Source organism: Entelurus aequoreus, linkage group LG22 (genome assembly GCF_033978785.1).
Source record: "Entelurus aequoreus isolate RoL-2023_Sb linkage group LG22, RoL_Eaeq_v1.1, whole genome shotgun sequence".
In the NCBI taxonomy this organism is placed as follows: domain Eukaryota; kingdom Metazoa; phylum Chordata; class Actinopteri; order Syngnathiformes; family Syngnathidae; genus Entelurus; species Entelurus aequoreus.
The window spans coordinates 22,057,499-22,080,184 of record NC_084752.1 but is presented as its reverse complement, the minus strand read 5'-3'; the positions used below and the strand labels follow the sequence as shown (position 1 = coordinate 22,080,184).

General features: G+C 36.2%; 1 protein-coding gene across 1 annotated transcript in view; it reads right to left on the bottom strand.

Annotated features, from left to right (window-relative positions):
- The window catches only part of LOC133639672 (complement C3-like), a 78,511-nt gene that overhangs the window by 10,266 nt on the left and 45,559 nt on the right, over positions 1-22,686 (bottom strand). Inside the window, exons 23-38 of the mRNA XM_062033179.1 lie at positions 20,718-20,781; positions 20,540-20,629; positions 18,731-18,937; positions 16,454-16,529; positions 16,220-16,379; positions 16,032-16,127; positions 10,696-10,846; positions 10,465-10,550; positions 5,961-6,038; positions 5,708-5,863; positions 5,557-5,619; positions 2,866-2,947; positions 2,745-2,787; positions 662-752; positions 475-564; positions 275-377 (exon numbers count right to left, since the gene is read on the bottom strand). Coding sequence (XP_061889163.1) covers positions 275-377; positions 475-564; positions 662-752; positions 2,745-2,787; positions 2,866-2,947; positions 5,557-5,619; positions 5,708-5,863; positions 5,961-6,038; positions 10,465-10,550; positions 10,696-10,846; positions 16,032-16,127; positions 16,220-16,379; positions 16,454-16,529; positions 18,731-18,937; positions 20,540-20,629; positions 20,718-20,781 — 1,636 coding nt within the window. The remainder of the gene's footprint in view (positions 1-274; positions 378-474; positions 565-661; positions 753-2,744; positions 2,788-2,865; positions 2,948-5,556; positions 5,620-5,707; positions 5,864-5,960; positions 6,039-10,464; positions 10,551-10,695; positions 10,847-16,031; positions 16,128-16,219; positions 16,380-16,453; positions 16,530-18,730; positions 18,938-20,539; positions 20,630-20,717; positions 20,782-22,686) is intronic.

Here is a 22,686-nt window from a genome sequence, read left to right as displayed (position 1 = left end):
AAAAACAGGGGCTGAAAAACAGTTCCAGCCTTGATTAATCGCATTGCAGTGCATCGCTTCTTCTACTATTCTGGGCATTTTAGTATGCAGCATATAGTCTGCATATACATAAAGACAGACACACTAAATTGACTTTCTCGCTATTTTGATTGAGAAGCAATGCACAAGTTTAGTGGATCAGCTTTGCGTGAAGTTTGCACGTGTTTTAATACACATCAACTTTTAGTAGATCAGGCCCATGTGTATACGATGCGACATATGTCTTATGACTTACGGTCGTAGTATTCGTAGACAGACACTGCGGCTGGTTGTAAGATGCCGACTTTAAAGTCCTGGTGGATCTTGAAGCTAATTTCCTCCATACGGGTGTGAGAAACCTGCACACATAATGTGACACAAGAGTGAGGCAGCTCTTAATGGCAGATGATGAAAAGGACAAATTGGAGATGTCAGCAAGGTGAAGAGATGTCTTACTTTGTCCAGGTAGATGATGAGCGAGCTTGTCTTTGACAGGGGTGAGTTCACGTCATATTTTGCAACGTTGCGGGCACGTCCTGTGGACAACTATAGAAACACAACACACCATTAGACATGTTCTTGAAACTATGAACAATGTAAGGCATGAGTGTATGTATGTGTGTGTGTGGTTGAGGGCTCTTACAGACTCCAGGTCTTTGGTGTTGAAAGTGAAACCAGTCAACATGCCAATGTCCAAGATCGTCATTGTTGCATCATGGTCTTTGTTCTTATACCTGCCCAGACCCCAAACATATTGTTTGCATTTCAATGAACAGTCAGGAAATCATGTAAATTATTTTTGGTGGGTTTTCTCCCCTTCTAAAATGATAATTTGCTGCTTTTACAGTTTATATTTTTAGGGCCAAAGCTACTAAACCAGACAAACCACACTCTGAACCAGACCTGTACAATTATTTTGACTCATGTGTCTGGGGGCCAGTGTGTACGTGTGTATATGTGTGAGGTTTCTGTAGTTTATCCGTTACACAGTGCTCAATACCGGGGTAGAGCGCAATATACGTTAGGTCAGAAAAACACAGAGGCTATATCATCCCTACAAGCCTGTTTCGCAGGTTTCCCTGAATAAAATCCCCTGACTGTATTTTATTGAATAAAATCCCCTGACGAGCAGGGAAACCTGCGAAATAGGCTTGTAGGTATGATATAGCCTCTGTGTATTTTCTGACCTAATGTGTGTGTGTGTGTGTATGTATATATATATATATATATATATATATATATATATATATATATATATATATATATAGTACAGGCCACACCTTCTCATTCAATGTGTTGTCTTTATTTTCATCACTATTTACATTGTAGATTGTCACTGAAGGCATCAAAACTATGAATGAACACATGTGGAGTGTCATGTCTGCGTTGATCATGTTTTTGTTTTGCTTGGTTTTTAGGACACTTTTTAGTTCTTGTCTTCACTCCCTTGCTTTGTCACCATAGTAACCATTAGTTTCACCTGGTTCACATCCTCATGTCACGCACCTGTCTCACGTTTTCACTAATCATGTCACTAGTATTTAAGGCCATTGTTGCCATCACTCTTGACACACTATCTACACACCATTACGATCCATGCCCTTTTCTTGTCAAAGTAAGTTTTTTTTGTTTATTAATGCCACAGTTAGTGTTTTTGTTTCATTGATCATAGTTTCTGCCTTTGTGCAAGTTTTGTGTTTATAGCCAAGTTTGTTACCTCCGCTGTGAGCGCCTTTTGTTTATTCCTTTTTTGAGTTTAAAATTAAACATGTCATTACCTTCACGTCCTGTCCAGTCAAGTCGCTTTGCATCTCGGGAAAACAATCCACGCCAAAGCCCAAGTCGTGACATGGAGTTATGTACTTCACAAAAAAAGATGGAATAACTGAAAACATGTTTTATATTCTCATTTCTTCAAAATAGCCACCAATGCTCTGATTACTGCTTTGCACACTCTTGGCATTCTCTCGATGAGCTTCAAGCACACCTGTGAAGTGAACACCATTTCAGTTGACTAACTCTTGAAGCTCATCGAGAGAATGCCAAGAGTGTGCAAAAAAGTAATCAGAGCAAAGGGTGGATATTTTGAAGAAAATACAATATAAAACATGTTTTCAGTTATTTCACTTTTTTTTGTTAAGTACATAACTCCACATGTGTTCATTCATAGTTTTGATGCCTTCAGTGACAATCTACAATGTGAATAGTCATGAAAATAAAGAAAACTCATTGAATGAGAAGGTGTGTCCAAACTTTTGGCCTAACTGTATGTAAATATATATATATAAAATCCCCTGACGAGCAAGGAAACCTGCGAAAGGGATGATATAGCCTCTTGTGTTTTTTCCTGACCTAACGTATATATATTTAGCTATAAATATGCAGTATGGGTCTCTTTTTTCAGGAACACTAATACAAAATCCCACAATAATGTCTGCTAGAATGCTAAAACGTTATGACAGACCAAAAACAAAGGCAAACGAGTGTATCTCAGTCTTGATAGCTTTGACAAACGGCATTATGATAATGCCAAATATGGTACAGTTAATGGGTTGCATTTCAATATTATCTTTGTTATCATTTGTTGCTTCATTCTCAGGAAGATAAAGCTGGCTTATGGTGCCACAGAAGCAAGGTAATCAGACCATTGCACAAAAAACCTTTAATAAGATAGAGGGGGAGACAGAATTAAACTTGCAAAGTTTCCAGTTGTCGATTGTACTTACATAACCTCTATTTGGAGCTTGAATTCCTTCTGATCCTTGATATCTGTTTTAACAAGAAGAAATGTTTACATGCAAACACCTGCATTCGTCGGCAAATATATTCTTCAGTTAATCAAATTACCTGGGATCAACTTCACGGATAAGTCGAACTTCTGACAGTCACTTTCTTTTTGGGAAGGCAGGGCATAATACAACGACACCATCTGTCACAATTGACAACAGCACATCATATTATTGCATGACCTAAAGCCATTTTTTTCCCTAAAAACCTTAGGGTAGTAAATATATTGAATAAGTATTTGTTACATGGGTGTGTCCTGGCTTGAAATGACAAAAGAGAGTAGTGAAAGCCTACAAGAACTAGTTTAAAAGTTATTAATAACTCAATTAATAACACATATGTTGACATTGTTTGCATCATTCGAAAAGTATACTGGTTACTTGAGGCACAGTCATCCCTCGCTACATCCAAATATCGTGGTCTCACTATGTCGCAGATTTGGAAAAAAAAACAATTAAATATATAAAATAAATCCTTAAAACACAATTAAAAAATTACTTTTTAAGAATAAATTAAGTGTTAAATGAAATGTTATGTACGTATTTATCTAATAAGGTGCATTATTTGTCCTATTTTCCAATATTATGTTGTGGAACCAATCGTTTCCGGGTTAAGGGTGAACAACGCTAACAGGTGGCTAATTTTGCCGCTACTCTATATTCCCCGTAAAAATCTCAAATTGCAGTAAAACAGCTGATCAAACAAATCAGAAAAGGTATTGATGTCTTTAATTATAATTTTTCAAATTAATAAGAATTTCCCATTTTAATAATAAGGTTCAATATGTTTATCAGGATTCTTCTTCCTTGTAATTTGTGAACACTTTGAGTTTGAACACACTGTAAAAAAAAAAAAAAATCTGCACAATTTACGGTAAAATACCTGTGGTTGCCTGGAATTCACCGTAAAAAATACAGTCACGATGTATAGGACGTTACGGTATGTTGATGTTGAATCCGTAAATTTTGCAGTTGATAACTGGTTTTTCTTACAGTAAAATACTATGAAAGAAACTGATATATTGTTAACATGTTAACAGAAAAACAATAGAATTTTCGACACAATACTGGCACCTGTGGTTGCCAGGAATTCACCATAAAACACATTCAGACCAATTTTAGTTTTGCCACTCAGCCTGTCCCGAGATGCATGTCTTTGGAGGTGAGAGGAAGCCGGGGTACCCAGAAAGAACCCACGCAGTCATAGGGAGAACATGCTAAGTCGACACAGAAAGGCCCCTAGACCCAGGACCTTCTCACTGTGAGGCCGAGCGTTATCCACTGCTCCACACTGTCACAAATACTAGTATCTGCAGAATGCCTGTGTTTCTGAGACATGTGAGTGGTACATGAGGATTTTAACTTGAAATTATTTGTACAACCTTTCACTGGCCAATTCAAAACATGGCCTTCCGCAACATGTCCCTTCAAGTGAGCTATTAAAAAATTTGCCTTAAATGCTCCATATCTGTTAAATAGCTGCTTGCAACCAGTTCCAACACACTTAAACACACAGCGTGGTTCATTTCAATGCAATTGCTATGAAGCACATAGACACAACCCTTTAATGTCTGAAACCACTTGCCACAAAAATACAAAAAAACTTGTTGTTAGCCAAAAGTAAACTAGGCTAATGCTTTGACACAAACCCCTAAAACAACTAAGGTGCTGTATGTTGTAAATTTAAATGTACAATCTGAAAAATCTTTAATTAGACAGAATAACGCCGTGAATGTTATAGTTTTTGCATGCTTGTGACATCACAAATGCATTGTGCAATCTTTCATTATTTTCACAGTGAAGTCATGTGTATTCTATGTACTTTAACCGTAGTAATTCAGGTTATCTGCTGTTTCTTCGTTTGCAGGAATCCACTGCATTTACTACTGTGATAAACTATTTATGGTTTTATGGTGTTTTACTGTTGCTATTTAACAATTACTTGGATTTTTTTACAGTGCAGTTTCTTGAAGTGGATCATTTTAGTACATTGTTAGATTTTTTGCTAAATCCATTCTATAATTTAGCCGTTGGCGAAGAAAAATCCATAGAATACCCGCACCTTTGGATAAACCGCAGGGTTCAACGCTTTGCAAAAAAGTAACGCCGTATAGTCCGGAAAATACGGTAACTAAAGTAATTACCCAGGATGCGACAAAGAATTTCCACGCTGTGGACGTGTTGTAGTGACCGGACGACGGCCAGAGGAATGACACTTAGAGGATCCTCTGGGCTACCGGTGAGTGATGTAATTACAGTAGAACACCCTCAAGGCTACTATATGAAACAAGTGCAAAGGTGTTGTATGTGGGTTATTGTAATGTTTAGATGGCTCTAATAATATTAAAAACATATTTAGAAAGTCATAAACAGTTTTCTTATATTGTAACTGTGAAAGTATTAGATTAATTAATAATAGTCCTGTTTTGCAGACATGTGTTTATCGAAGTCATGTACCAAATAACCGTGACAAACTAGGGACGACTGTACATATAGAACACTGTCTATGCCTGTATTGAGAAAGAGCATTGGGCATATCTCCCATTAGTAAAGAAAAAAAAAAAAGGCTAAATCCGGGTGGTGATCAGTCCCCCTACCCCAAAATCTAATCACTTGTTCTTTATCTAATTTCTGACATTTCCTGAAAGATTCATCAGAACCCACCCATACGTTTTAAGTTGCTAACCAACAAACAGAAAGACAAACACTGGCAAATACTGTACATAACCTCCTAGTTGAGGTAATAACTTACTGTAAGTGTTGCTTCCCCGGTACCTTCTGCCTTTACTTTCACATCCTGGTTAATCTGCTTCATCTGTGTGTTAAAAAGGTAGCATATAGATTTCAAAAACATATGAACGACTGCAGATATCATACATTATTGAGACATTAAGCATTCTCACATCAGATGTTCTTGTGGTATAGTGGTTTTCGTTGTTGATGCTGTATTTGATAGGCTTTGATCTGCCCGGCAGCTCGATGTCCACTTTCAGATCATAATCTGGCTCTTTAGCGTTGGTCCAGTATTCAGCGATAGCTTGATATACCATGATAGTGGCCTAGATAAGAGCGAAAAACAAAAAACACAAAAATACTAAGCCAAGCGTAGATGACATGACCCGGTATAGTCATACGATCAAGCTGTATCTCACTCACCTGAGTTGATCCATAACCTCCGCCAGTCTTCTGCTGTTTGTTGAACCATCGAACTACAGGTCTGGCGTCTTCAAAGGCCTTTGCGAACAGATCAAAGGAAAAAGTTTGCACGGTATGTGTGTGAAACTACAGCTACAAGAGAATGGACCAATTGAACGTGATGGTACAGGGGAATGAGGCTTCACATACTATTGAGACATCTGTTTCTTGAAAATAATTTTTTTTTTCTGGAGAATATCATATATTCATGACTGCTTTCTGGAGCACCATGCATTAACTAAGGCCTCAGTTCAGTGTTACCCACTGGACTGCCATCTAATTGTGCCAGTGGTTGGTTACGGGGTTTTTGTCACGGCGCATGCGCAACCCGCATGTCATCTGCGGCAAGCTCGGCCGGCACCTCCGCTAGAAGCGCGCGCCTGCATGGCTGCAGGCAATCTGCAATTTTCGCACCTGGGTCTGATGAAGACAGACAGGATAAAGACCAGCGGACCCGAAGATCCAGTACCGGAATGTAGTTCACGCCTCATAGTAAGCATCCCGTCTCTGGCTTCCCTCCTGCGAACTTGCCCTCTCCCTGTGCCTTCCCTGTTCCCGTGTCTTATGTCTTCTGTGTTCCCTGCAGTGGTTCCCCTGTTTCCCGTGATCAAGCTGTATGCCTCGACTTCCCTCTGGTTTCCGGACTGCCTCCCTCGATCCTCGACCCCTGCTTGGACACAGACCTCATTGCTTCTCTCCAACCCCCGATCGCTTGCTTGCCCACAGACTGCCTTCTCGCCTTGCCCCTTTGTTCTGACGAAGGATTCATCCGACACGCACTTATAACAAACTCTGGTAACATTTACACTGTTAATTCTACGCATCGTCTTGCACCATTTACTTAGAGGTAGCATACACACCCCAACACATCATCATCATCATCAGAATCAATAAACCTATTGACCTGATCCCTGCCGTTGTAACGTCTCCTCCCCCCCGTCCCCCCGTCGTACGTAACAGTTATAGTAGACAGTAGACATTGCCACTCATTGAAGACATTCACTGCAGAGTCATATGTGCTTTCATGTCTCTAAAACACCGGAAAAAAAGTACTTCGATTTGTCAGTCGTCGCTTTTGATAAAAATGGAAAGTTACCAGATTTGGCAAGAAAGTCGTCAAGTTGGCAACACTGGACTGGTCCTCATGCTGAAAATGAGACTTGTCGCATGCATGACGTCAGTCCGCGAGAAACTAGAAGGTAGGATTATCACCCGTGGATAATACGAATCAATAATAATACATCAATATTAGTCTAAATATATTATTAGTGCATCTCCATGGAGTTAAGTCTCCCCCAGTTATTTTTAATCTAGTGATCTTGTCACGGCTGTTTACGCCAAGCCGTGCCCTTTTGTTGGTGTTTTGGGTTAGTTCCTGTCCTGCGCTTTTATTTTGGTGACTCTTCCTGTTGTGTTGGTGTTTTTTCGTGACCACGTCACACATCTTTGTCTGAGCACTGTTTCCCCTCACCTGCGGCTGATTGGCAGCCAGGCCACACTTGGTGTCAATCAGCCGGCTACTATTCATGCCTGCCTCATCTTAAGTCACTGCTTGAGTATTGTCTCGAGTTCTCCTGTATCCTGTTTCCTGGTTCCTGTTTGCTGTCTCCTGTGTTCCTGTTATCCTGATTCCTGATTCCTGGTTTCCTGCCTGATTCCTTTGGACATTAAAGTCATGTTTTCCTCCATCACGCCTGCCATCTCTGCATCTTGGGGTTCGTCACCTGCACTACCTGACAGATCTGTTTCAAAATTTAATAGAGGGTCTTTGAACGCACCACAGTTATGTCCAATGAAATGCAAAAATGAAACTTTTACACAACCTTACAGATGTATTCATCTTATATTGTTTCAAATTGCTGGTGCTGTGTGTGAATGCTCAAAGGTAAACTTTGATGCCGTTGTGATGTCAGGTGTGGTGCTACCCAAGTGGAATTAACCATTTTGCAATTATTGATCGATGTAGAGTTAGTCTTTGAAATTCTTAATGTCAGGCTTGTCACCGACAGTTTGGTTATGTTTTCGTTTTTCCTCTGTTTGTGTTTTATTTCCTGTCAGTTCTCTTATTTTGGTTCAGTTTCCTGCTTGTCTCCCTGAGCGCTGTTTCCCCTCACCTGCGGCTGATTGACACCAGGTGTGCCCAGGCTGCCAATCAGCCGGCTGCTATTTTTATACCTGCCTCGCCCTCCAGTCAGTGCTGGAGTATTGTTAGCTGTTTCCTGGTTCCTGTGAGCTGTTTCCTGTACGCTGGTTCCTCGTAATTTGTTTCCTGGTTCCTAGTGATGGGTCCGGCAACACCGATGCATCGGCGCATGCGTCGAGCTCATAGAGCAAAACCCTGTGTCGGTGCGCGTACCGCTTTTAGAAAGTCACGTGACCGATCATGAGCTGAATCGGTCACATGACCGATACGCGAACTGTGTCGAACTGACGCCTGCGCGCCAAACTGTTTATAAGGAAGCGCATCTGTCAACGAGATGCTGCTGCCAACAGAATCGCCGCACTTCTGTCGTTGGTCATTTGTAATTTATCGTCGTCGGAGGTCATGGAGCAAAGAAAGATTTCCGCCGTGTGGGAATATTTAGATCATATATCGGAAAAAAAGGTATTTGTGTTCATTTCGTTGTCGTTTCATCCTGTTCTCTCAAAGTTTCCACTTGATCTATTAGAATTCAAAATCTCTTCAAAATGATTCTTAGTTTACTATTCATATTTTCTGCAGGTTAAATGTCGCATTTGTATGACAGAATTGTCGTACATTAACAAATCCACCTCCTCAATGCTGTCAGCCGGAAAAATAATAACTAAGAAGAGAAATCGTCTAAAACAGTGGTTCTCAAATGGGGGTATGCGTACCCCTGGGGGTACTTAAAGGTATGCCAAGGGGTATGTGAGATTTTTAAAAAATGTCTGTCAAAAAGAACTGTGAAAAGAAATGCAACAATGCAATATTCAGTGTTGACAGCTACATTTTTTGTGGACATGTTCCATAAATATTGATATTAAAGATTTCTTTTTTTGTGAAGAAATGTTTAGAATTAAGTTCATGAATCCAGATGGATCTCTATTACAATCCCCAAAGAGGGCACTTTAAGTTGATGATTACTTCTATGCTGCGATGAGGTGGCGACTTGTCCAGGGTGTACCCCGTCTTCCGCCCGATTGTAGCTGAGATAGGCTCCAGCGCCCCCCGCGACCCCGAAGGGAATAAGCGGTAGAAAATGGATGGATGGATGGATTACTTCTATGTGTAGAAATCTTTATTTATAATTGAATCACTTGTTTATTTTTCAACAAGTTTTTAGTTATTTTTATCTTTTTTTTCAAATAGTTCAAGAAAGACCACAACAAATGAGCAATATTTTCCACTGTTATACAATTTAATAAATCAGAAACTGATGACATAGTGCTGTATTTTACTTCTTTATCTCTTTTTTTTACAACCAAAAATGCTTTGCTCTGATTAGGGGGTACTTGAATTAAAAAATGTTCACAGGGGGTACATCACTGAAAAAAGGTTGAGAACCACTGGTCTAAAATGTAATATGTTTGAAAAAAAATTTTTTGGAATAAAAATTTGTAAAAAAACAAAAAAACAACATTCCCAGTCCACAAGCATCCTCATTCACAACACGTTCTCTTAGATTTCCATGTTACGATACATGTTCACATTATTTATTGACTGTATCTAAAAAAGATAAAAATATATTTTTATTTAAATGAAGATATGAAATAATCCTAAATGAAATACAATGACTTGGTTTATATTATTGTATATACTAGGTCATAAAATCAGTGTCAGTTGAGTCTGTCCATAGGTTGCCTGTAGGGATTTTTAATGTCCAGCAGATGTCAGTATTTAGTGACACAGTATCAATACAGTTTTGCAATGTGTCAAAACGCTTCATGACGCCTCATCAACCCATCACTACTGGTTCCTGATTCCTGTTTCCCGGCATTTCTTTTGGACATTAAATCATGTTTTCCCGCAACAAGCCTGCCATCTCTGCATCTTGGGGTTCGTCACCAACACTTCCTGACAATTAATTCGATGCAAACAACCTTAATATTGAACTTTAATGGCAGTATTAATTCTATATGAACATTTATGATGTCTTCTTTTTTAATAAATGACATATTCAAGAAATAAAAAATCCCAAGGGCCCCACCTGTGTTTGGGACACCGGTACGACATCTCCACTTACACCCTCACTTCGACACGGCTGCTACTCATTAAAAAGACTGATATGTCCCTACATGTCAGAGTCTTCAAAAGTCTCCTTCCTTACTAGATTGGTCGGCAGTAGCTTTTTTGAAACATATCAAATAAACAGCTGGCGCGGTCTGCTTATTCGTTAAGTTGGCAACACTGCTCCGTACCGCTCCGTGTGGGTTACAGTGTGCAGCAGGTGGTGCCAAATTTGTTTGTGGCGGGCCGTGACAAATAAACATATAGGAAACTCACCTCGGCCTTGACCAGGGCCAGAAGAGCATAGGCTGTAGCTTCCAGACTATAAATATGTCCGTTAGGCACAGGCCAGTGGCTTAGGTCTGCAAAGGAGAAATACAAAACTTATATTTCTACCAGAATCATTGTTTTGTAATATAGTATTTTTGTTAGAAAATATTATGGAAACGTAACATAATTTAATTAAAGTGTTGTAATCTAACGTTTTTAGGGTGTTTTATAATTTACCTGGGGAAGCAAATCGAAACAGGATCTCCTTGTTCAGCTTGTTCTTATTCGCCAGAGCATAAGATGTCATGGCAACAGCGTATGGGTTGACAAGGCTGGGCAGACGTTTCTCCAGGTAAGCAATAGCTTTGTTTTCGCTGTCCTCTAAGCTCTGAACGGAAGGAGTGGGGAGAGTAAGAGGGACGGGGTCATGATGGAAAAATAGTTGACCTAAATATGAATTAAACAATTAAGATAAATGACTGTGCTTTGCTTAATGCTGGAGTGTAGCTGACTTGTTTGACTCAACTGGTGAACAAACAGTGTGTGCAAAACATTTTTAAAACACTCACAATAATGATAGAATATAACCAAGTAACAATTGTTTAATCCATAGTGATGCTGATGGGATGCTTTAAATCAGGGGTGTCCAAACTTTTTCCAATGAGGGATGCACACGGAAAAATGTAAGCATGCAGGGGCCATTTTGATATTTTTCAATTTCAAACCATAACAAAATATATGGATTTTTTTTTTTTAACCTTTAGGGCTCCCGGGGACTATAAAGTGTCTTAGTCATTAAAATGTTAAAAATAAGTCAAATTATTAGTATTTTTTATTTAACGCTTACAGTAAATCTCTATATCAACTTCAGGTTGATATAAAGTTAAAAAAAAAAAAAAAAAAAAAAGGTTTTATGCCTTTTCTGTCAAAGTCAACTTTGTTTTGTTTTTTTAAAGTAAAACTGAAATATGCAGTATTTAGTAATTAGAGCCTTAAAAGATCAATAATGCAGGACCCCATTGATTTTAATTATTTAATATTTTTGAGTAATCACAGTGAAAAGTTAAATAAAATCCTACTAAATATATTTGGGATCCAAAAGGTCCCCCACTCATAAAGTGATACATTTTTATTAGTTTTTTTTTTACTTTTAACACTTAAATTACGAGATCAACTTCAGATATATCTGTCGATTTAACGTTTGAACTAGGAGTGTGGGAAAAAATGGATTCAAATTCGAATCGCGATTCCCACGTTGTGCGATTCAGAATAGATTCTCATTTTTAAACAAATCGATATTTTTTTTTTTATATAATTTTTTTTTTTTTTTTTAATTAATCAATCCAACAAAACAATACACAGCAATACCATAACAATGCAATCCAATTCCAAAACCAAACCCGACCCAGCAACACTCAGAACTGCAATAAACAGAGCAATTGAGAGGAGACACAAACACGACACAGAAAAAACCAAAAGTAGTGAAACAAAAATGAATATTATCAACATTAGTTACAATTTCAACATAGCAGTGATTAAAAATCCCTCATTGACATTATCATTAGACACTTATAACTTTAAAAAAAAAAAGAACAATAGTGTCACAGTGGCTTACACTTGCATCGCATCTCATAAGCTTGACAACACACTGTGTCCAATATTTTCACAAAGATAAAATAAGTCATATTTTTGGTTCATTTAATAGTTAAAACAAATTTACATTATTGCAATCAGTTGATAAAACATTGTTCTTTACAATTATAAAATCTTTTTACAAAAATCTACTACTCTGCTTGCATGTCAGCAGACTGGGGTAGATCCTGCTGAAATCCTATGTATTGAATGAATAGAGAATCCTTTTGAATCTTGGCAAAAATCTTAGCCACACGATTATCAAATGTAATAGGAAAATTAATTCATACTGACCAAACTGGCTTCATGGAAGATCGACAATCTTCAGACAATACAAGGAAATTGTTTAATGTTATTTACTATGCTAGAAGTCTCCCTTATCCCACAGCAGTATGTACTGTTGATGCGGAGAAGGCATTCGACCGCATAAACTGGTCATTTATGTTTTGCACATTACGTACATTTGGATTTGGAGATAATTTTATACAATGGATTAAGATGCTTTATACAAGGCCCATGGCATCAGTCAAAACCAATAATCATATTTCAGAACCTTTTTCGTTAAAAAGAGGAGTAAATCAGGGATGTCCTGCATCTGCATTATTATTTAATTTGGTTATTGAACCCTTAGCTGCAAAAATAAGAAGTGAAAATAATATTCATGTTATAAAAATTGGCTCTCAGTGTAATAAGCTATCGATGTATTGTGATGACATAATTCTCTACCTGTCACATGTTAACTGCTCTCTACACTATATCAATAATGCCATCACTGAATATGGCTGTTTATCAGGGTATAAAGTCAATTGGGACAAATGTGAAATATTACCACTTAACACTGCAAGAAATCACAAGTTCAGAACTCCAAAATTGGGTTTGGTTTTGAAATTGTATTGCATTATTATGGTATTGTTGTGTATTGTAAAAAAAAAAAAAAAAAATTTTTTTTTTTTTTTTTTTTTAAAATCGTTTTTGAATCTAGAATCGTGTTGAATTGAAAAAAAATAAATAGATTTTGAATCGAATCGTGACCCCAAGAATCGATTCTGAATCGAATCGTGGGACACCCAAAGATTCCCAGCCCTAGTTTGAACTATTATTTTGTTTGTTTTATGCTCTTTTGTCAAATAAAACTTTGATGTTTTTATATGGCAACCACACAATATATGCAATATTTTTTCCACATAAAACATTTTAAGGTGATATTTTTTAAGTAATAATTCATTATAACATAGATTTTTTTTTCTTTTTTCTTTTTTAACAATGGCAAAAAAAAGAAAAATAAACACAGACAAAAGAAAAAAAACAGCCTGCATGGCAGCTTTGTGTCAACATTGCAACTTTTTCTTGTTAGATTTCACCTCATTCCACTTTTTTTAAATGTTTTTTTTTAATTTTTGCAATATTATCAATTTTGCAATTTTTGCAGAAAGTGTGGCGGGCCGGTAAACAATTAGCTGTGGGCCGCAAATGGCGCCCGGGCCGCACTTTGGACACCCCTGCTTTATAAATGGTTAATTTCTCTAATATTGTAATTGTGATACATTTTAAGATGTTTTCCTCTGTCATAACTTTATAAATTCATACAGTATCAGGGGTCTCCGGCTTTACTCAATATTACAGCTAATCTGGTAAAAACAAAACAAAAATTTGCTATTTGCTCTCTTCCTGTTTTTAAATCTCTCTTAAAAACATACTTTTATTCCATGGCTTTTAACACTGAGTGATATCCATCCTGCAATGGCATCCAATAATACACCTGCTGTGAACCTGTTTTTATGTTTTATTTATTTTTTATTGTGTTCTGTTTGTGTTGTGGTGTGTTTGCTCGGTTCTCGTATTATCTTTTAACCTGCCCATTGTACAGCACTTTGGCTACCCCTGTGGTAAATTTTAAATGTGCTTTATAAATAAAGTTGATTTGATTTGATTTATTTGTGTTTTATTTATACGACTGGCAACATTTAAATTGCATTTTTTTTACAAAGCAGGTCTGCATTCAAACAATGTGGTCATTGTTTTCATGCTGTTTTGTGGTCATTTGTCATTCAATAGAAGTATAATGACCGAAATGAACCGCGATTGAACAGTTTTATAATTTTATTTAAAATAATATAATTTCCACGTTAAAACTTGGATTAATCATGAATAATCAGAATCAATCATTTAAATTGACTTAAAAATAATAAATAATATCTGGACATACTATTTGGAATATTATTTTAGAAGGTTTTGCTTAAATCCATGTCATTTATTTGCTCAAAACTTGTTAACATTTTTTTTTTTAAAGTCCAGTCTAGTTAATTTTGAGGAGAAATTTGCCAGTGAGCACACCAGTGGGAGTCTTGTCTATCACAAATCTGTGTTCTGGTGCCTCCTGCAGGCGTAGTCTCTCCCATGTGCTTTCCCATGTGCTTTTTTCGTTTTTCAGTTGCCGTGGTTTCCAAGGGGAAGGCGGGAGTGACGAGCACACCGGTTTCCAATAACCCTCTGATTATTTAGTCTGATCTCACGCACCTGTTGGTGCAGGATCTTTCCACGTTGTTCCTATATGTTATAAAGTGCCAACTCAGCTCACTTCTAGTCCTTCAGTTTGTCGAGTATATTCTAGTGTAGAGGTCACCAACTAAAAACCAAAGCAAAATCTAATCCTGCGTCAAATATATATATATATATATATATATATATATATATATATATATATATATATATATATATATATATATATATATATATATATATATATATATATATATATATATATATATATATATATATATATATGTATATATAAAGTATATATGTATGTATACATATAGGTGTATATGTTTGTGTATATCTATGTATGTATATATGTTTACATATGTATGTATATGTGTATGGATATATATATATATATATATATATATATATATATATATATATATATATATATATATATATATATATATATATATATGTATATATAAAGTATATATGTATGTATACATATAGGTGTATATGTTTGTGTATATCTATGTATGTATATATGTTTACATATGTATGTATATATGTATGGATATATATATATATATATATATATATATATATATATATATATATATATATATATATATATATATATATATATATATATATATATATATATATATATATATATATATATATATATATATATATATATATATATATATATATATATATACATACATACACACACACACACACACATTTTGTTGTTGTTTTTAAAGACAAAGCTTTGTGTTGTTATTATTGACTGATGTCAACAATTAGTTTTTTCTCATTGTGCTTGCTGTTTTTCCAATTTTTGCTAGTGTTTAAAAAAAATAAAAATTCTGTGCCTAGGGCCAATGACAAACAAGAAGGGCCACAAATGGCCCCTGTGTTGTACTTTGGGCACCCTTTCTGTAGACGCTAACTGATTATGGCCGCTATAGTCTTAGTACTGTAGTGTACTGCTCAGTGGCCTTGTGGTTAGAGTGTCCGCCCTGAGATCGGTAGGTCTCAGCATCAAGGGTTGGAATTGGGGGTTAAATCACCAAAAATTATTCCCGGGCGCAGCCACCGCTGCTGCTCACTGCTCCCCTCACCTCCCAAGGGGTGATGGGTCAAATGCAGAGAATAATTTCGCCACACCTAGTGTGTGTGTAACAATCATGGGCACATTAACTTTTAACTTAACTTATTTGTTCATCCTATGGTTACATATGGAACGTACTTTGGAGCAATGTTCACGGACTCTAGTATTTAGCTTGTTAGCTTACCGTCACAGGCAGGCGATGATATCCTATTAATATATATTTTTTTCTAATATTTTCTCGATTTAACAGTAGGGTCCCAAAGATCGACTGGTGGATGGCGATTGACGGGTTGGCGACCCCTAGCTTAGGACTAAAGAGGTCAGCAAAAGGAATACTCACATTAACGGTCTCAGCACAAAGTGCCCTTGACTCCTGCATTGCAATAAGATTAAAGGCCGTCATGGAGGCATCTGAGTCCCCACCACGTATGTCGCCCTGCACACACAAACACAAACAAGACACAGACGCACACTGTTGTCAGCAGCAGCGGCATCCTCAGAATTACATTTTTGATACATTGCCCTTACAATCATCTCGCCATGATAAACCGTTCCAACTTCTCTAAACATGCCGTCAGGTTGCTGTGCTTTGAGGATAAGAAACTTGACAGCATCACATATCACATCCCTTTGCACTGCCACCAGCTGGTTGGCCATGGAGAAAACCTTGGCAACATAGGCTGTCAGCCTGAGAGAATAGAGAGTGCACAACTTATGTTTTTTTGCATGCATGCACAATATCCTCCATAATGTTTGACTCACCAGCTGCTACCTGGTCTATTGGCCCAAACAGCAAAAGAACCATCCGGTTGCCGATATGTCTGCTGGTTTTTGAATCCTGTGCACATCAAACAAACTTTTGAACCACTTTGACCACTCTGAAATCTAATTATCATTCGTCGTTTGCAGTTGAGGTCAATTATACAGTGCGACCTCCGGTCTCGAACATTCTACAACTTTACACTTTTTCTGTAAAAATTATTTTGTAAAGGTCAAACAAAACATGGCGCTCACATCCTTGTTGGACATCAGGATGCATGAAAAAAATGAATGAAGCTCGCAAAAAACAGTACATTTTGTGTATCAACTTTTTAAACCACAATGCAACCTGCCAACCGCTCGGCTGGAAATGTGTCATAATGCTTTATTTGAGTTGTATTTAACCTCATTATACAGTGGTCAACCTTTCTTAAGGCTTTCACAATAGTTGTGAATATTAAATGTTACTTAATATTGTGCCTGTTCAGTCAAAACAGGTTCAATCAGTTGTTTGCAGGCCTACAAACTATCAGAAGCACTGACCACATTCATAGTTACTTGTTAAATGTATGTTGTAGATATATATATATATATATATATATATATATATATATATATATATATATATATATATATATATATATATATATATATATATATATATATGTATATATATATATATATATATATATATATATATATATATATATATATATATATATATATATATATATATATATATATATATATATATATATGTACATACTTTTATACGTATATGTATTTATATGACATAACATTTTTATATACTATTATCATAATTATTAAACATACAGTAAGTAGTAAGAGGGGTGGGAGTACATACGTTTTTACTTCTTCTCACTCCTTTTCGGATATGTTTACATTAATGTTTATTTTCATTTCTTGTTTCTTTTGCTTTTTATTATTACTATTATTATTATTGTTTTTGTTATTCATTCTTGCATGGCTTTTTTGTTGTTTTTTTTCAAAATTTGTTGTTTTTGTTTTGTCTACATATTCGAAATAAACATGAATGAATGAAAAAAAAAAGCACTGACCTACATTTTACAACTCAAATTCTGGTATTTGTTTATATTTCCAATAGTCTAATACAGTGGTTCTCAAATTTTTTTCCACCAAGTACCACATCAGAAAAAACTTGGCTCTCCAAGTACCACCATAATGACCAACATTAAAATACAGTAGCGTACTAGGCCTAAGTATTCATTAAATACAAGGCAGGGGTTTTATTTAAAGAGTATATTTAATATTTTTGGCCACTGAAACATTACGCACAGTTTGAACAGTAACACTTTGTTTAAATATAGTAAAATAAAACACTGTACTTTAATCAAGATGGAGCCTGCATACCACTAATGGTGCACGTACCACAGTTTGTTTGATTATTTTTGTCCAATCAGATATAAGCTTATATGTGTTGCCATGTCAATATAACCTGCCCAGGGCCTTTGGAGACAGTATTTCTGGCCAGATATAACTTAAACCATAGGGCTCCGAGCGCCCCCTAGGAGGTCGCCAAAAAATAGCTGTATGGGCCGCAACGGTACACGGTTATAATACACTTTTCCACCACTTGGTGCGGTAATGACAATATCAAACAAACAAAAGAAGTCTGAGCTAAAGTCTTAGAGATGCTTCTTAAGCGCAAAAATTATGACTAAAGTGGTGAAGCTGTATTATCAAAAAAATATATAATAATAAAATAAAAAAAATAAAAAAATATAGTCGAGATTTCTGTGGTTTATCTGTCATACAGTGCTCAATACCGGGGTATATATATATATTTATTTTTATTTTTCATTATTATTAATTAAATTACAATGTATTTATTTTAGCGCTGTTTAATTGTATGTAAAAAAAAAATTTCATCAGTTTTTATGAGTCCCTTCTTTTGCAGTATATTTGATTAGTATTTATATTTTGTAATCAACCTGACCTAAGCCTTCATAATAATCTTTGTGATTAACACAGGCTTTCATATCATTTGACAAGGTTGTAAACCATTAGATATAATTATTCAGTACGATTAAAGTCAAGATTAAGATTAATAAATCAGTGTTAAAAATTGAGTGGACCCCGAGATCAAAAATGTTAGGAACCCCTGATTTAAACTATAGCAGTTATTGAACCGTCGAGCAATCCGCAGAATGTGGTCATAACTTAACGTTTTACAGTTTCCAGTAATGTGTTGGAACAAAAACCTTTGGGTAAAATGTGGATAACGTAAAGTATACCTACCGGTCTTAATGTGTTGTAGGGCCGTGGCACGTTTCTGAAAGCCTACACTTTCCCACTGGTTGGTTTTGTCCAAATACGTGGTAGCAATTACAGGCAGGGTCATGTGGATCATGTTCTGCTCTCCACAGCCTGCGGGCTGATAGATAAGACTACCCATAGACGTTCCGGCAATGGCGTTCTCCACCAGGACACTCACTTGCTCTCTACCTGTATAAATAAACAAACCCATAAATAAACACATATGTAGTCATGTGAACGATCAGAGCATCTGTAGACTAGAGCTGTTTTATCTAGTCTGTAGCATAGTCATTGGACGTTGACTAGATTATAGGCTCAACGACTAGATAGGACATTTCTAGTCTCTAACTCAGATTTAGTCAGTTCAGATCATCTGTAGACTAGCGCTGTCTTATCTAGTCTTTAAGCAAATACATTGATTAGACATTGGACGTCGACTCGATCCCAGGCTCAACGACTGAATAGGACATTTGTAGTCTCTAAATCAGATTTAGTCCGTTAAGATAGGACAGCTCTAGTCTCTAAATCAGATCTAGTCAGATCAGAAAATCTGTAGACTAAAGCAGTTTTATCTAGTCTGTAGCATAGACATTGAACGTTGACTAGAGTACAGGCTCAACGACTAGATAGGACACCTGCAGTCTCTAAATCAGATTTAGTCAGTACAGATCATCTGTAGACGAGAGCTGTCCTATCTACTCTTTAAAAAATGACATTGATTAGACATTGGGCATTGACTTGATTAAAGGTTCAACGACTAGAGAGGACAGCTCTGGTCTCTAAATCAGATTTAGTCAGATCAGAACATCTGCAGACTATACCTGACCTTTCTAGTCTTTAAGCAAATATATGGATTAGACATTGGACGTTGACTAGATTACAGGCTCACCGATTAGATAGGACAGCTCTAGTCTCTAAATCAGATCTAGTCAGATCAGAGCATCTGTAGACTAGAGCTGTTTTATCTAGTCTGTAGCATAGTCATTGGACGTTGACTAGATTATAGGCTCAACGACTAGATAGGACATTTCTAGTCTCTAACTCAGATTTTGTCAGTTCAGATCATCTGTAGACTAGCGCTGTCTTATCTAGTCTTTAAGCAAATACATCGATTAGACATTGGACGTCGACTCGATCACAGGCTCAATGACTGAATAGGACATTTCTAGTCTCTAAATCAGATTTAGTCCGTTCAGATCATCTGTAGACTAGCGCTGTCTTATCTAGTCTTTAAGCAAATACATTGATTAGACATTGGACGTTGACTCGATCACAGGCTCAACTACTGAATAGGACATTTCTAGTCTCTACAGCGCCCCCCGCGACCCCGAAGGGAATAAGCGGTAGAAAATGGATGGATGGAGATCATCTGTAGACTAGACCTGTCTTATCTAGTCTTTAAAAAAGACATTGATTAAACATTGGGCGTTGGATAGATTAAAGGTTCAATGACTAGAGAGGATAGCTCTAGTCTCTAAATCAAATTTAGTCAGCTCAAATCTTCTGTCCTTTCTAGTCTTTAAACAAATACATTGATTAGACTTTGGACGTTGACTAGATCACAGGCTCAACGACTACATGGGACATTTCTAGTCCCTAAATCAAAAATAGTCAGCTAAGATAATTTGCAGACGAGAGCGTAAAAAAGAGTGGAAGCTGTTACAAAACCCCATTTATTCTTGAATTCAGATTGTCAGATCGTCGTCATTTAGGTGAAATGGCAAGATGTCCTAATAGTTTTGTAGATATATTACAAAATGTTAAAGGCAGAATACAAAAATGATATCTCACCTATGACGGAGATCATTGTGCTGGTGGGCGAGTTTGGTACCAAATCCTGTTTCGGAATTTGGCTGTTGAGAATGACTTCTTGTTTACCACCTGCAGGCAAAGCACGCATGTTAGAGGATGGATTAAAGGACAAACAAAAAACACAGTGCCAAATTACAGTGTTGGAAATTAAACTCACCTTGCCCTTTATTGGTAGGGTCAAGAATAATTGTCTTGGGAGCTTTAACCAGAACACCTTCTGACTGGAAAAGTAAAAAAAGAAAACATTTTCAAATAAAAAATAATAATACTAATAATACAGTACTTAAGTATAACATTCTTTACAGATGCCTGACAGAAACAGAAAATAAGATCGGACAGAATCTGTTTGCTAATTGTGCTTAATGTTGGTATTGCTGGAATTTATTTGAAATATTTATTTAGCTGTTGTGTAATGTATAATACGTGTATTTACATTGGTATCTGCTTGGTAAAATATAATTTTGCATACACAGTCAAGCCAAAATGATTCATACACAGAGCAAATTTGTACCATTTTTGATTTTTTATCTTATTTTTTACATTTAAGTTTTTTTCCTAATTGTGTTTTCCAGAATATTTGAAGTCCTATCTTAAAACTAATTTGTATACGCTAGCCTTTAAATAGACCCCCCTTTTAGACCAGTTGATCGGCTGTCTCTTTTCTGCTATGCCCCCCTGTCCTGCGTGGAGAGATTATTAGGTGACCACAAATGAGGCGCTAGCTGGGGTGTCAATCGTACGGGCCGGATCAGACCCCCAAACAGGTTTCATCCGGCCCGTGGGTTGAGTTTGCCAAGTATAAAAATGAGCCGAAATTTTTGAATTAAGGAAAAAGCTGTTCTAACTGTGTCCACTGGATGTTGCAATAGCAATTCTTTGTATCTTTGTAGATGATGCAACATATGTACAGAATAAACCAGATGATGTCAGTACATCAGTCGAGGAAAATGATCAATCTACATGAATAACATACTGTAATTTAATTTTGATATCATTTTTTGGTAACACTTTAGTATGGGGAACATATTCACCATTAATTAGTTTCTTATTAACATGCAAATTAGTAACATATAGGCTCTTAATTAGTCATAATTAAGTACTTACTAATGCCTTATTCTGCACTAACATTTTAAATAGCAGTCTGTTTTCTGGTGTGTACCAGTTTTAAACACGCCGTGGTTCAACTGCTTTTAAAGAAACCTGGTCCGGACAGTTCAGTTTTAGCCCATTTTAGACCCATATCTAAGCTGCCTTTCCTCTCAAAGATCTTGGAGAAGATTGTTTTTACCCAGTTAAACACTTTTTTAGAGGACTGTGATATTTGAGTTTAAGATTTGAGTTTATTTCGAACATGCATGTATACAACATGATGCATCACAATTTCCAGTTTCTCTTTTCAACATGTTCGAAAAGGAGTAGGAAGAAGCAGAGCTTATTTAATCCTACCCCTTTTCTTTTACATAACAGTTGCTAAAACTGTTGTTCACTTCCTGTTCTCAATTTATTCACAATATACTCCATAAGTAATCACAATAAAAATAAATAAATAAATAATAATTGGTGAAGTAAGTCATATTTCATATGATGAGATAAGCAAGATCATTTTGAGAATGAAAGAATGGATGGATGAAATAAATTCAGAATGTTTATCATGGTTCTTCTTCTTTGTACTTTGTAAACACTTTAAGTTTGAATAGTTTCTTGAAGTGGATCATATTAGTACATTATTTGATTGCTTTGCTTAATCCATTCCATAATTTAATTGCACATACTGATATACTGAAGGTTTTAAGTGTTGTACGTGCATACAAATATTTAAAAATTTTCTCCAAGATTATATTTCTCCTCTTTTTTTGAGAAGAATTGTTGTATATTATTGTGTAGCAGTTTATAGTTTGCTTTGTGTATAATTTTAGCTGTTTGCAAATTCACTATGTCGTGAAATTTCAGTATTTTTGATTCAATAAATAAAGGATTTGTATGTTCTCTATATCCAACATTATGTATTATTCTAACTGATATTTTTTGTAACACCGTTAATGAATGAAGTGTACTTTTGTAGTTATTTCCCCATATTTCTACACAGTAACTCAGATATGGTAACACTAGCGAGCAGTAGAGATTAT